Source organism: Rhinichthys klamathensis, unplaced genomic scaffold (genome assembly GCF_029890125.1).
Source record: "Rhinichthys klamathensis goyatoka isolate OS25496 unplaced genomic scaffold, OSU_Roscu_1.1 h1tg000209l_1, whole genome shotgun sequence".
Lineage (NCBI taxonomy): Eukaryota > Metazoa > Chordata > Actinopteri > Cypriniformes > Leuciscidae > Rhinichthys > Rhinichthys klamathensis.
This window is the reverse complement of record NW_026606734.1, coordinates 405,001-420,000: the sequence shown is the minus strand read 5'-3', so window position 1 is coordinate 420,000 and position 15,000 is coordinate 405,001. Positions and strand designations below refer to the sequence as shown.

Genomic DNA, 15,000 nt, shown 5'->3' with positions numbered 1-15,000 from the left:
CTCTCTCTGACACACACACACTCACTCACTCACTCACTCAGTCAGTCCTCTCTCTCTCACACACACACACTCACTCACTCACTCACTCACTCACTCACTCACTCACTCAGTCCTCTCTCTCTCTCACACACACACACACTCTTATGGCACGTTTTACTTCCATTACTTCTGTTTTAATGTGTGTTCTGAAGGAAATGCTCTCCTGATCTGCAGGTGATGTTAGAGGCCTCTTTGCTGGCGATGGCTCAAGGTTTCCTTCAGCTTAAACAGATTCCCAGAGCCAGAAACTTCCTCAAGCGCCTCACCCGGATGGAGTGGACCGACGCAAACGCTGATCACTTGGAGAACGCGTGCCTGCTCTTGGCTGACATGTACATAAAGCTGGGAAAATACAATCACGTGGACAAACTGCTCGACAGCTGCATACGACATAATAAGGTTTGTGTTTGCTCGTGTTAGACTGGCTGAAATCAGCAATAAACAGTGGAGCTGAACAGTGTTTAAATCTTTAAAATGCACACAAAATGTTAATGTGAACTTCAGTTTTGAAGTTTACTCAGACATTTGTTCATACTAATGTTTTAGATCTGCAATTTCTAAAAACATTTTTGTTTATTACGCCTGAGAATACAAGTAAATATGTAAGTAAGCTTTATTTATATAGCACCTTTTTAAAAACAGTGTTTACAAAAGTGCTTTACTGAAGAGAAGTACATGTGTGCATTCACAGAAAAGAAAAACAAACATTCATGCATAATAGAAATAAGATAATAAAATTAAACGCAACAATAAATTAAATCAAGGCCCTAGTGAACAAACGTGTTTTGAGATACTTTTTAAAAATGCATAGTTAGTCTATTATATAATTAATATTAAATAAGTAATATTAATATATTAAATAAATGTGAAGTAAATGTAATATAATATATTATATAACATGAATATATATATATATATAGAGAGAGAGAGAGAGAGAGAGAGAGAGAGAGAGAGAGAGAGAGAGAGAGAGAGAGAGAGAGAGAGAGAGAGAGAGAGAGAGAGAGAGAGAGAGAGAGAGAGAGAGAGAGAGAGAGAGAGAGAGAGAGAGAGAGAGAGAGAGAGAGAGAGAGAGAGAGAGAGAGAGAGAGCAGTATAAATATATATTTATTTATATACATTTATACTGCTCTCTCTCTCTCTCTCTCTATATATATATATATATATATATATTCATGTTATATAATATATTAAATAAATGTGAAGTAAATGTAATATAATATATTATATAACATGAATATATATATATATATATATATATATAGCAGTATAAATGTATATAAATAAATATTTATTTATTTACTTCATATTTATTGTGTGTGTATATATATATATATATATATATATATAATAAATATGAAGTAAATTAATAAATATAGTAAAAAAGAAAATAAATAATTAAAAGTAAATAATTAGTGTTAAATGGTAAATAATAGTTATTATATATTTTAAGTTTATATAATAATAATGATAATGATAATTTTACAGATAAATAGTTTAATTTAGTTATTAAGCTATATTATATAATAATAATAAAAATAACTTATAATAATAATGATAAAATAGTTTATAACAATTGAAAATAATGTAATATTTATATATATATATAAGAATGTGCTTCTAAAACTGGGGGAAAAATAAAGAAAAAAAGAAGTCAGTCTAAGATAAAAACAATTTTGAGCTAGTAATATGGTAATGAATGATCAGTTGTTTTTGCTTGGCTTTTCTCAACTTAAAATAACACATTGTTTGTGTTGTGACCCTTCAGTCGTGTTGTAAAGCGTACGAGTATCATGGTTTGATGATGGAGAACGAGCAGAGATACAGAGATGCAGCGCTGCAATATGAACTGGCCTGGAAATACAGCAACAGAGTGGATCCTGCAGTCGGTGGGACTTTATTATTCCTGTGGAAATAAGAGCATGAACGTCATAATCTGCCTTTACAGCTGTTGCTCTGGATCATTCGCAGGGTTCCGGCTCGCCTTCAACTGTCTGAAGTGCAGGAATTACACGCAGGCTGTTGACGTGTGTCGTCAGGTTTGTAAGGAAATGCTCAGCAAACTTCTATAATGTGATGTATTTGGGAATATATTTGGGATATTCTACTGTAGGGTGGGACTTGATTTTCTACATTTTGAAAGCGATTAGATGCTAAAACATTGATGGAAGCTTGTTTACGCCACAGAATAAAACATTTTAAAAGATAATCGCAACTTTTTGTATCACAATTGCAAGTTTATATCTCGCAATTCTGACTTTATTTCTCACAATTGTGTGACTTTATATCACGCAATTATGACTTTATATCACGCAATTACGACTTTATAACTCCTAATTGTGTTATAAAGTCAGAATTGCGAGATATAAACATTCAATTCTGAGAAAGCAGTCAGAATTTCGAGTTCATATTTCACAATTCTGACTTTATAACACACAATTGCGACTTTATATCACGCAATTCTGACTTTATATCATGCAATTTTGAGATAAAAATTCAGAATTTCAAGTTTATTTCTCGCAATTGCATGTTTATATCTCACAATTCTGACTTTATAACACACAATTTTGACTCTATATCACGCAATTCTGAGATAAAAAGTCACAATTACATTTTTTATTTTTCATTCAGTGGCGGAAACAAGCGTCCACAGAAAGTGTCTGACTGATGTCATCAGTGTTTGTTCTGTGCAGGTTCTGCATCAGCGTCCAGATTACCCACAAATCCACAGTGAGGTTCTGACCCGAGCTCAGCTCTCGCTCCGTCTGTGATGTCATTTCCCTTGTGAAACACTGACATTGAGAGATGTTAGTTAGAGAGATAATATACAAGTTCAAGTGTTTATTAGTTTTAAAGGTTTTATGTTTATGTGCCATAGGAAATGCTTGCGATTAGAACATTAAGCAATTTGTAATATCCAGTGCACTGATAAATGTCTCTCCCACAATTCCTAAGGCACAAAACCTGATGTTTTGTGAACTGCAAATTTGTGTGGATGCAAACAAAATCTCATTTGTGTGTGTGTATGTGTGTGTGTTTATGTATGTATGTATGTATGTATGTACGTACGTGTGTGTGTGTGTGTGTGTGTGTGTGTGTGTTTATGTATGTATGAATGTGTATGTATCTGTTTTGTGTGTCTGTGTTTATGTGCTTGTGTGTGTGTGTGTATAAACATTTATAAACCTTTAAACTGTACTGGAAAGCCCTTCTCTTACGTTTATAGCAGTGACAAAATAAAATGAGTTTATGAAGATCTGAAACGGCATATCAGTTTTTTGACCCCACTTATATTTCCATGGACACAGAGTTTCAGGTGAGTGTTTCTGTTTTGTCTTTATAATACAGTATGTTGATGTTGTTGAGTTAATATTTAAAGGTGAATTTTCATTTTACCACATTCTCCATTCAGCATCAACTAATTTAACATACTTTAGAAAGACGGTAGAAAATGACACTCTACATTAAATTAATTTTTGAAATTGTAAAACGGTTATCACAATAAATGGCAAAAAGTGACCAAGTTTATTTTTTATCCCTGTATGCTTATATGTGAGTCTTTCAGACGTTCACTGTGTGCAGTTCCTCAGTCATCCTGCAGGAGGCGCCAGTGAGCTCATCGTGAACACTGGAGCTGATTGGCCAATCGACTATGAGGTATTTTTAGGTCATTTGACATGTACTTCTGTAACAATATAGATGTAGGAGTAAGTAAAAAATGAAGTAATTTACGACTGTTTAGAAGAAAAAGGCTCCACCTTCTTTTAGGCCATGACAGAATATTTAAAATCCGGCATTTTTAAAAGTCTAATTCTAGATGTGCTGTTATGTTTCACTTTCATCAGCTGTAAAGAGTACACTCTTTGGTCCATCTCTTATAAATGCACAAAAATAAATAAATAAATGTGAATTTCGGTTTAGACGCATTTCTGCCTAATAATTTAGTGGTGCAATTGCTAAAAACATCTTTGTGTTTATTTATTATGCCTGAGAATAAAGCTATATTTATTTATTAGTTGTATTTATTTAGTAAATAATAATTATAGTAGTAAAATATACATTTATTTGTGATTACATATTTAAAATGTAGATGCATTATTTTATATAAATTAATAAAAATATATTAAATTATATATATATTATAAATTATACATTAATAATTTGAATAAAGTAGTACTTTACTAAAGTTTACTAGTACCAAACTTTACTAGTACTAAACTTTACTAGTACTAAAGTTGCAAATTGTTTTATATATATATGTATGTATGTTTGAGCTGGCAAATTTCTTAATCGTTAAGTATGTGTGTGTATATATATATATATACACACACACACATATTATATATTTACAAACTTTTATGTTAGATACAATTAATTGGGATTAATCGATTTGACAGCTCTCTCTCTATATATAATGATTAGAAAGAAATAATAGATAAGTCAATAGAGATCATTTGAAATGAATTACATTTTTTAATCAAACCTAGTACTTTTCAGAAATCATTTTTGTTTTTTAAATAATTATAACAAATGATATCAAATCCAACCAGGATTTAGTCAATAATAATTATTATTTACTAAATGTGCCTCTGGCTAAAAGTACTTTTAAAAAATATTTTATCCCAAATGCCTTTAGTATCGTTAACCAAACCAAGTGACAACAACAAATGAGTTATTTTAATGTATTTAAGTATATTTATTTTCATGATGATATTTTACATTGTATCTTTATTTCCTTTACTATGTTTGAGACGTTGTCTGTATGTTTATCTGTCTTGTATGTTTGGTGAGCCAAAGAAAAATTTCCACCCCGGTGGACAATAAAGTTTTCTTCTAATTCTAATTCTATTCTAATTTATCACAGGGAAATGTAAGTGTTGGATTCTCTTGAATATCAGTTGTTTGGACGGCAAGGACACGTTAAGGTTGTAGAAAGTGTAATAAAAGGAAAATGAAGAGGGGAAAAAAGAAGTCAATCTATGATGCAAGATAAAAATAATTGGAGGAGGAAGGAGGGAGAGAGAGATGGTTGTGACAGAGGAAATGATGTTGTCACGAGCGCTGAAGTACCTGTATCATAACGGATTTTGTGGAAGGACCCATAACGTTTGAGAGGAGAGCGTTCCCCAGCACTGAGCAGCGTAAGCACACGAGACTAAGCTTTATAACCTCATGTGTTAATGTTTCTACAGCCTCAAATCTTCTTCATCCACAGATGTCCGTCTCCGACAGCTCACCGTCCTCCATCTGCATGTTCTCCCTCCATCATCCGTGCTCCAGCTCTCCCGACGGGTCGGTTCCTCAGGACCCCATGCCTCAGATGGACTCGGGTCTGTACGGCCAGAACATGGGCTTTCCCAAGACAGCGGAGCAAATGATGGGTCTGGGTTACCTGGCGTACCCGTCCTGTCTGAACACCAGCAGCAGCGAACGCAGCGCGCAGCAGAACCACAGCGCTCCGCAGGTGACAACACACACACACACACACACACACACACCTGTGCGTGTCTGCCATCGAGCCTCTGATGATCAAACTGATGAATACATGTTCATGTGCAATGAGATTCAGCAGTGAACAATACACCGGTTTTGTTTACATCTCAGCATTTCTATAAACATGTGGTTGTTTGCTGGGTTATCATAGTTTACTGGAACTAAAACCATAAAAAACTTTAAAATCTAAAACCATTAAATCCATTTTTCATTTAAAGTTTTTTTTTTATGGTTTTAGTTTGAGTTGTACTGTATTTATTTTAGTATGAAATAACTGAAACACGGATTTAATGGTTTTAGATTTTAGTTTAACTTGATGTACTAAAATAAATACAGTACAACTCAAACTAAAACCATAAAAAATTGTTAAAATTAAAATAAAATATTACAAAAACGCATTTTATTCCAGGTAGTTGCCATTGCAGCTTTTCCTTTTTCATTTAGTTTAAGTTGATGTACTAAAATAACTACAACTAAAACTGAAATAAGATTAATAAAAACTATAAAGATGTATTTAAAAAAAAAAAACATGTGTAATTATATATTATACGTATAATAACTTATATACTTGTGCAAATGACAAACACAACAAAATTACTAAAACTTTAACAAAAAATAAAATATACAAATACAATAATTCTACATATTAATGAAACTGTAATAGTTTCTCAATTATATTAAAATTAAACATAGAATTATTATTTATTAATGAATAAACCAGAGTAAATAATTCATATTAGTAATTATATATTTTATGTTTATAAAATAACATTAAGTTATTAATGATAGTTATAAATGTAGAAAGAAATGTTAGATAATATTTTTTTTAAATAATTTTAATATATTTAGTTTAACTTGATGTACTAAAATGAATAAAAACTATATAGATCAGGGGTCTCAAACTCAACTTAACTGGGGGCCGCTAGAGGTAGAGTCTGGGTCAGGCTGGGCCGCATCAAGTATTCCACAAAAAATAGTATTCAAGTATTACAAAAAAGGAGCACAACTGATCCAATCTTCTCAATATTTATTATTAACGTTTCTTCTGAACAGTTCCTCTGAATTTAAACATACCTTTCTGTACATGATTGGTTCTTCATGAGCTGTCCTTCTGACAGTTGAAGTTCATTTTACAAACTTTCTTTGTCTATAACACATATTTGTGATATTTATATTTCCTTATGTCCTTTTTATTTTCTTTATACAACACATTAATGATATTGAATGTTTTTTATTGGAAGGCACATTTCCTTTTATTATACTAAGAAAAACAATTATTGCTTTTGAAATACAAATATTTGCAGTCATGTCTGCCCGTCTTAATGAATTATTTCTACACATGTATAGTGTCTCAAATTACTGACTGCACAAATCAAAGCAAACCTTCTTATCAACCTGTTGGACACATATTACAAGCTCAAAATGATTATTCTCACATTGTTTTAGAGCAGGGGTCTCCAACACGTCGCTCGTGAGCTACCAGTAGCTCGTGGCCTGATTGGTGGTAGCTCGCCAAGGGGCTGTTCACATATCGCGCTCACATATTTTGCGCGCTCAAGTTCGTTATTTCAAATGTAGGCGCGCGGCAAGCGCGCTCATAATTGAAGCGACGCGCTCATTTTTTTCCAGGCGCAGTATGTTTGTACTTCGCGGTTGTCTATGACAACTATTGACAACAAACCCACCGTAAGCTGACACGAGACTATCTATGGTAGCCCATAAGGGATAAAAAACATTTATTTTTTTTAAAACGCGGCACACGCAACGATGGGCCGCACTAACATTAACATTTAATGTCAAGTAGGGGGCCACAAAATATCACCCTGCGGGCCGCAAATGGCCCGCGGGCCGCGAGTTTGAGACCACTGATATAGATGTATTTAAACAAATCCTAATTTTATATTATACTTATAATTTCTAACCCACATACTAGTAAAAATGACAAAAACACAACAAAATTACTAAAACTTTAACAAAAAATAAAATATACAAATAAAATAATTCCACATATTAATGAAACTGTAATAATTTCTCAATTATATTAAAATAACACACAGAATTATTATTTATTAATGAATAAAGCGGAGTAAATAATTCATATTAGTAATGATATATTTTATGTTTATAAAATAACATTAAGTTATTAATGATTATAATGATAGTTATAAATGTAGAAAGAAATGTTAGATAATATATTTTTTTAATAATTTTAATATATTTAGTTTAATTTGATGTACTAAAATGAATAAAACTATACCGATGTATTTAAACAATTTCTAATTTTATATTATACTTATAATATCTAACCCATATACTAATAAAAATTACTCAAACTTTAAAATTAAAATAACTATGCAAATAAAAACCAGTTCAATATATGAATAAAACCTAGTTTTTCAATTATATTAAAATAACACTCAATTAATTTATTAATCATGTCTGAGAATACGAGTAAAATTAATTAGTAAATAATTCTATGACTAAATACTTAATATTAGTGACTATTAAATTAGATAGAATAGTAAATATTATATAATAAATAATTTTAATAGATTTTATTTAAAACATTTTCTGGAATAATTTGTTTTTTTATGTGTTTGCATGAAATTATTTGAGGCACTGAAATAATTACAATTAACAATAAATAAAGTTTTTTTTTTTCTTATATTAAAATATTAATGTTAGATTCCATTGAATGTTTGTGGTTCGGACAACAAGGATAAATACATTAAGATAAAAAGAATGTAAAAAAATGTCTTTATAAAACTGGAGAAAGCATTTGCTAAATTATAAAACTGGAAAACGTGAAAGAAGTGGGAGAAATGTTTATAATCTGGGAATTTCACGTGCGGGTGAAAGAATCGTAGCACTTTATTTTAACGCCAAAATCAGTTTGAACTAGTTGTGTTTGTTTTGTGGAGTGGTCATCTCTGTATGAATCGCCTTCACTAAACTTTATTTCTTTTCCGTTCTCGGTAACTGCTGATCTTTGGGAAGGATTTTTCCCAGTTTCTTCTGCCGCCGCCAGTGCCCGCTCTCCGCCAGTGCGGACAGAAGAGAGGTTTGAGTAAAGACAGCGTTGAGTATCGCCTGCGCAGAGAGCGCAACAACATCGCCGTGAGGAAGAGTCGTGATAAAGCTCGCCGTCGTATCCAGCTGACCCAGCAGAGGGCGCTGCAGCTTCAGGACGAGAACCACCGGCTTCAGATGCACATACAGCGTCTGTCACACGAGGTGGACTCGCTCAGACACTATCTGTCACAGCGCCACCTACAGGCCAAAGAGCAGGACGACAACTGCTGAGACACTCCAGGTTCTGTTCATCTTGGTTTCACTTTATTTTCATGGTCCCTTTAAAGGTGCACTGTGTGATGTTTAGCGGCATCTAGTGGTGAGATTGTGAATTGCACCCACTAGAAGTTACGGTGGCCGACAGGAAGTGATGTCGTCGTCTGAGACAGCAGAGAGTATCCAGTTAAGCAATGAGGATTCTTTACAAAGATAAATTAAGAAATTATGTTAAACGATATGTTATTGTGAATATTATTGTGACTTGTTCATCATTGTGTCAGTGTTTTATTCGCTGACTTTAGCTATAGCTTCTTTACACGAAGAACAACATAGTGACGGAACGCGTGTGTCCGTACAGGGCCACCGTAGAAACATGTCGATGTAAGGGGACCCGCGGTGTGTGTAGAGAGAAACGCCTCATTCTAAGCTAATAAACACATAACGGTTCATTAGGTAAGATCTTCATACATCACTGAAAACATAGTTATGTATATAATATTGCAGATCCTCCTAAATATTACACACTGCACCTTTAACACATTCTGTTGACTAAGTATTGCACCTACATGTCTACTAACTCTCATCATAGGGTTAGTAGAGTATTAGTAGACTGGGTTAGGGTTAGTGGAGTATTAGTAGACTGGGTTAGTAGAGTATTAGTAGACTGGGTTAGGGTTAGTAGAGTATTAGTAGACTGGGTTAGGGTTAGTAGAGTATTAGTTAGGGTTAGTGGAGTATTAGTAGACTGGGTTAGGGTTAGTAGAGTATTAGTAGACTGGGTTAGGGTTAATAGAGTATTAGTTAGGGTTAGTGGAGTATTAATAGACTGGGTTAGTAGAGTATTAGTTAGGGTTAGTGGAGTATTAGTAGACTGATTTAGGGTTAGTGGAGTATTAGTAGACTGGGTTAGGGTTAGTAGAGTATTAGTAGACTGGGTTAGTAGAGTATTAGTAGACTGGGTTAGGGTTAGTGGAGTATTAGTAGACTGGGTTAGGGTTAGTAGAGTATTAGTAGACTGGGTTAGTAGAGTATTAGTAGACTGGGTTAGTAGAGTATTAGTAGACTGGGTTAGGTTTAGTAGAGTATTAGTAGACTGGGTTAGGGTTAGTAGAGTATTAGTAGACTGGGTTAGGGTTAGTAGAGTATCAGTAGACTGGGTTAGTAGAGTATCAGTAGACTGGTAGGGTTAGTAGAGTTTAGTAGAGTATCAGTAGACTGGGTTAGGGTTAGTAGAGTATTATTAGACTGGGTTAGGGTTAGTAGAGTATCAGTAGACTGGGTTAGTAGAGTATCAGTAGACTGGTAGGGTTAGTAGAGTTTAGTAGAGTATCAGTAGACTGGGTTAGGGTTAGTAGAGTATTAGTAGACTGGGTTAGGGTTAGTAGAGTATCGGTAGACTGGGTTAGGGTTAGTAGAGTATTAGTAGACTGGGTTAGGGTTAGTAGAGTATCGGTAGACTGGGTTAGTAGAGTATTAGTAGACTGGGTTAGGGTTAGTAGAGTATTAGTAGACTGGGTTAGGGTTAGTAGAGTATCAGTAGACTGGGTTAGGGTTAGTAGAGTATTAGTAGACTGGGTTAGGGTTAGTAGAGTATTAGTAGAGGGTTAGTAGAGTATCAGTAGACTGGTAGGGTTAGTAGAGTTTAGTAGAGTATCAGTAGACTGGGTTAGGGTTAGTAGAGTATCAGTAGACTGGGTTAGGGTTAGTAGAGTATCAGTAGACTGGGTTAGGGTTAGTAGAGTATCGGTAGACTGGGTTAGGGTTAGTAGAGTATCAGTAGACTGGGTTAGGGTTAGTAGAGTATCAGTAGACTGGGTTAGGGTTAGTAGAGTATCGGTAGACTGGGTTAGGGTTAGTAGAGTATCAGTAGACTGGGTTAGGGTTAGTAGAGTATTAGTAGACTGGGTTAGGGTTAGTAGAGTATTAGTAGAGGGTTAGTAGAGTATCAGTAGACTGGTAGGGTTAGTAGAGTTTAGTAGAGTATCAGTAGACTGGGTTAGGGTTAGTAGAGTATTAGTAGACTGGGTTAGGGTTAGTAGAGTATCGGTAGACTGGGTTAGGGTTAGTAGAGTATTAGTAGACTGGGTTAGGGTTAGTAGAGTATCGGTAGACTGGGTTAGGGTTAGTAGAGTATCGGTAGACTGGTAGGGTTAGTAGAAAAAGTTGACATGTAGTTGCAAAGTTACTTCTAGTGAACCGAATGTTCAAAAGGGACCATCAAAATAAAGTGTTACCTTGATCTTAGATTAGATTCGTGACTTTCTTATAGTTTCAGTGAACGTCCCAAAGTGAACATGGGAAATAATCTACTGTGAACTAGTCAAATCTCAACTAGTTGCAAACATCTGAAGCAGGAATACCTGTCATTTTGAAATGATAAGCTGAGTTGGTTGTGTTATACATCACAGCAAATCTAAAAAAAACTCAAGCGTTTTCTGTTTTGATTTTAAATAAATAGTTCAATCTTGTAACTCGTTTAATTGTTTATTCCTCCCGGAGAGATCGGAGATTCTGCAGTGAATGTTTCTCATGGTTGGTTTATTTTTTGAAAGTCAGTTTGTATATATAGACACAATCTTTAAAGTTTTGACTAAAATATACTTCTTTTTTTTTTTTATAAAAATCTATTTTTAAAATGTTTTGTACTGAATGGCTTCTCAACTAAATTTATAACTTAGAGGTTACATCTTACAATAAGGAAAATTACAAGTATTTCATGTAAACTAAAGCATTTATTCATTTTAGTTAGTTAACTTCAGCATTTACTATAACATTATTAAAATCAAAAGTTGCATATGTTAATATTATTTAATGAACGTGAGCTGACATGAACTAACAATGAACAGGAGTATTTTTTATTAATTAACATTAACAAACTAATAAATACTATAACAAATGTTTTGCTCATTATTAATTAACGTTAAATAACGAGACCTTACCGTAAAGTGTTTAACAATTAAACAAATGAATATCTGAAGCAAGAATAACGCATTACAAACAAATTCTGTATGTCAAAAATAATTACTTTGCTAAAATAATTTTTTATTTTAAAGTGTCTGTGTTACAGTGTACTTACTATTGGGTTAGGATTAGGTGCAATGTAATTATGCATAATTTATAGTTATCACTACAGTAACATGGACACTGTAAAATAAAGTGTTTCCATAATTTGTAATTAATTCATTGTATTGAATTACAAACATGCATGACAGTGTTCACATGTGTTTTTGTATTTTTATACAGTTTCAGTTTCTGTTCTTCTGACATATATGTAAAATACTCGTGACTTTTGTATTAATATTCAGTCATGTGATTTTATTGTTTAAGAATATAATGATAACGGAACTTTAGAATTCTAATTCGGAACTTTTGATTGGAACTGCAGTTTTAAACCAAACATGCAAAACCACAGACTTTTCTATGATTAGAAAAAATAAATGTATCCACAAAATATGCATCAGAATCTGGCTGAATTTGCACATATTACACCACACACCGAATCAAGCAACTTTGCAGATTTGCCCGTTTCTTTGGTCAATCTGCATTGATTGTAAATTGCACAACACAATAGCAGAATGTCATCTTTCCTCCCTTCAAACGGACACGATGACACGGGTGTTTGAGCGGGGAGAGCTCAGGCCGAGCTTCAGTGGGACGGATGAGATTTCAACACCATGTGGGACAGTGAGCTGGCGATAGCATCAGGACACAGGGCTGTTCGGGTCTTCCTGTGGCTTCCACTGATAGCACTCGCTCTGAGTTATCTGGTTCTGGCTGCTCGTAACACCAGATGAACTGAGGCTGATAACACACAGGGACAGACTGCTAGAGCCACGTCCACTGGAGAACTCTGACATTTATTAATTCACACAACTGTTGATGTTTGTGTGTTGTAACTTGATTCCGTATGGCTGTGGAGCAATCTGCGGTCCCAGACCTGAAATCTGCCACAGTGTTAGGAAAGAGTGTGTTTCAACCGAGGCTCTGTTACTCAACTCAGTGCGAGAGGACAGGCTGAGATCAGGCACACGCTCAACACCTGAACACACTCACTTTATTTGAAATCAAGTAGAACATTTAATATTATAATATTTCATTTTATTTTTAAATTGATATATAACTTTTGTTATAATACATTGTATTATACACAATATAATGGCACTATCATGATACTTGTCTGAAAAACTTACAAGGCCTAAAGTTTTACTTTAAATTAAATATATATATAATAAAAATATTAATTAATATATAATATAATAGTATTTAATTGTATTTTAAATTAATATATAACTTATATTATATTATACAGAATATAATGATACTATCATGATATTTGTCGGAAAACTAATATTTAACAGTAGGCCTTTAAGTTGTTTTTTAAATGTGTGTTTGTCTATATATATATATATATATATATATATATATATATATTAATAAAAATAAAATATAATAATATGAAAATATACTATATTCATATATTATATACGTTAAATTAAAATATAATATAATGATTTATATATCAATTTAAAATAAAATACTATTATATTTTACAGAATAGCATGGCATTATCATGATACTTGTCTGAAAAACTTTATTTTATAAATATTAATTTTTCATATTATTTTATTATACAGAATATAATGGTACTATCATGATATTTGTCAGAAAATTAATATTTAACAGTAGGCCTTTAAGTTGTATTTTAAATGTGTGTGTATATATATGTTAATACAATTAAAATATAATATAATAATATGAAATTATACTATATTCATATATTATATATGTTAAATTAAAATATAATATAATAATTTATATATCAATTTAAAATAAAATACTTTTATTTTTTAGAGAATAGCATGGCATTATCATGATACTTGTCTGAAAAACTTTAACTTTAATATATTTATACTGGAAAACAACAAAAATACAGAGGAAGAATTTTTTGCATTGTACAATCATGACACGTTTAAAAAATAAATGTAGATTTAAAGTTTTATTTAAAATGAATGTAGAACTTTTAATAATATTTCATATATCAATTGTCATGCCATTTTTATGAGCTTATGAGTTTTCTTTGATAAATGTAGTAGGTCATCCTTTCATTTAATGCATACAGACAATTCACATACTGTGCAGTGTAGTGACCACAGCCATTGTGTGCTGTTTTTTAAATAGTACGCATGTAGTAATATAGTGTATATTGCGTATGCAGTTTTGTAACCGTTTTAAATAATAAATAAATAAAATCCTTTGTAACAGTTTTCCCGTGTGGTGAAATGGCGCCCCCACGCGGTTGTACGGCTGAACTGCAACTGCGTCTAGTTGAATGTTTCCGAAGCTGCCCGAATGTTCCCGATGTTGTCCGACACTGGCCGCCAGTCGGGCCGGTTTTTCCGCCCTGTCCGCGTCTCGGTGCCGGGATCTGTTTCCGTCCATGGCCGTCATCATCTCCGAGACAGCGGAATCCAGGCTTTATTTACCTCCATTTAACGCGTTTGTTTGGCGTCGCGTGCGGCGGACAGAACGCGTCAGATCAGCAGAAGTGAAGCGAGGCGCTTTTGTTTGTGTGTGTGGAGAGAGAGAGAGACGTTTATTACGCCGGACTGAACGGGCCGAACGGGTCCAGAACACATCAGAACATCATCATCATCTTCATCACTGTGTGTTTGTGTGTGTGTGTGTGTGCGCTGGAGTCCTCCTGTAAATCACCTGATGTGATCATCATCAGTGTCGCATCTGTGTCTCATCTGGAGACGTCAGCAGTAGCAGGTGAGCATTTGTTATGGTTTATAAATAAAGTCATTTTCATATCAGGACTTGTTTATGATGTTTAAAAGCTCTGCTCATATGCATGATCATATTCGTGTTTATGTTATATGGTTTCACTGTTGCAGTTATTCTCTCTAATTCCACTTACATAACACTCACATTCCTCCAGTTCTTTCATTCTATTCATCTGTTCGTACTTTCATTTCACTCCTTTTTTTCTCTTTCATCTGTTAATTCTTTCATTTTATTATTTATTTAACTTTCATCTGATGTATTTTCTTTTATTCTTTAATGTCACCTTCAAGTCATACTTTCATTTGAATTTGATATCTATCTATCTATCTATCTATCTATCTATCTATCTATCTATCTATCTATCTATCTATCTATCTATCTATCTATCTATCT

General features: G+C 33.3%; 3 protein-coding genes across 3 annotated transcripts in view; all 3 read left to right on the top strand.

The window, feature by feature from the left end:
• Positions 1-2,853, top strand: part of ttc21a (tetratricopeptide repeat domain 21A) — a 22,085-nt gene extending 19,232 nt beyond the window's left edge. Inside the window, exons 20-23 of the mRNA XM_056263619.1 lie at positions 214-438; positions 1,805-1,925; positions 2,008-2,075; positions 2,730-2,853. Of these exons, the coding sequence (XP_056119594.1) occupies positions 214-438; positions 1,805-1,925; positions 2,008-2,075; positions 2,730-2,807 (492 nt within the window). The 3' untranslated portion in view covers positions 2,808-2,853. The remainder of the gene's footprint in view (positions 1-213; positions 439-1,804; positions 1,926-2,007; positions 2,076-2,729) is intronic.
• A 2,141-nt stretch (positions 2,854-4,994) lies between these two features.
• cebp1 (CCAAT/enhancer binding protein (C/EBP) 1) lies at positions 4,995-8,942 on the top strand. The gene is made up of 3 exons (XM_056263729.1): positions 4,995-5,177; positions 5,252-5,500; positions 8,527-8,942. Exons 2-3 carry the CDS (start codon positions 5,252-5,254, stop codon positions 8,830-8,832), a joined length of 555 nt encoding a protein of 184 aa, XP_056119704.1. The 5' UTR covers positions 4,995-5,177; the 3' UTR covers positions 8,833-8,942.
• Positions 8,943-14,169: 5,227 nt separating this feature from the next.
• slc22a17 (solute carrier family 22 member 17) overlaps positions 14,170-15,000 on the top strand; it is a 19,858-nt gene continuing 19,027 nt past the window's right edge. Inside the window, 1 exon segment of the mRNA XM_056263616.1 lies at positions 14,170-14,592. The gene's annotated coding sequence lies outside the window, so the exon portion shown is untranslated.

Excerpts from the sequence above, each read along its gene's own strand:
- cebp1 (XM_056263729.1), top strand. The coding sequence starts at position 5,252 with ATGTCCGTCTCCGACAGCTCACCGTCCTCCATCTGCATGTTCTCCCTC. Across the intron at positions 5,501-8,526 it reads AGAACCACAGCGCTCCGCAG|GATTTTTCCCAGTTTCTTCT; the intron begins GTGACAACACAC and ends ATCTTTGGGAAG.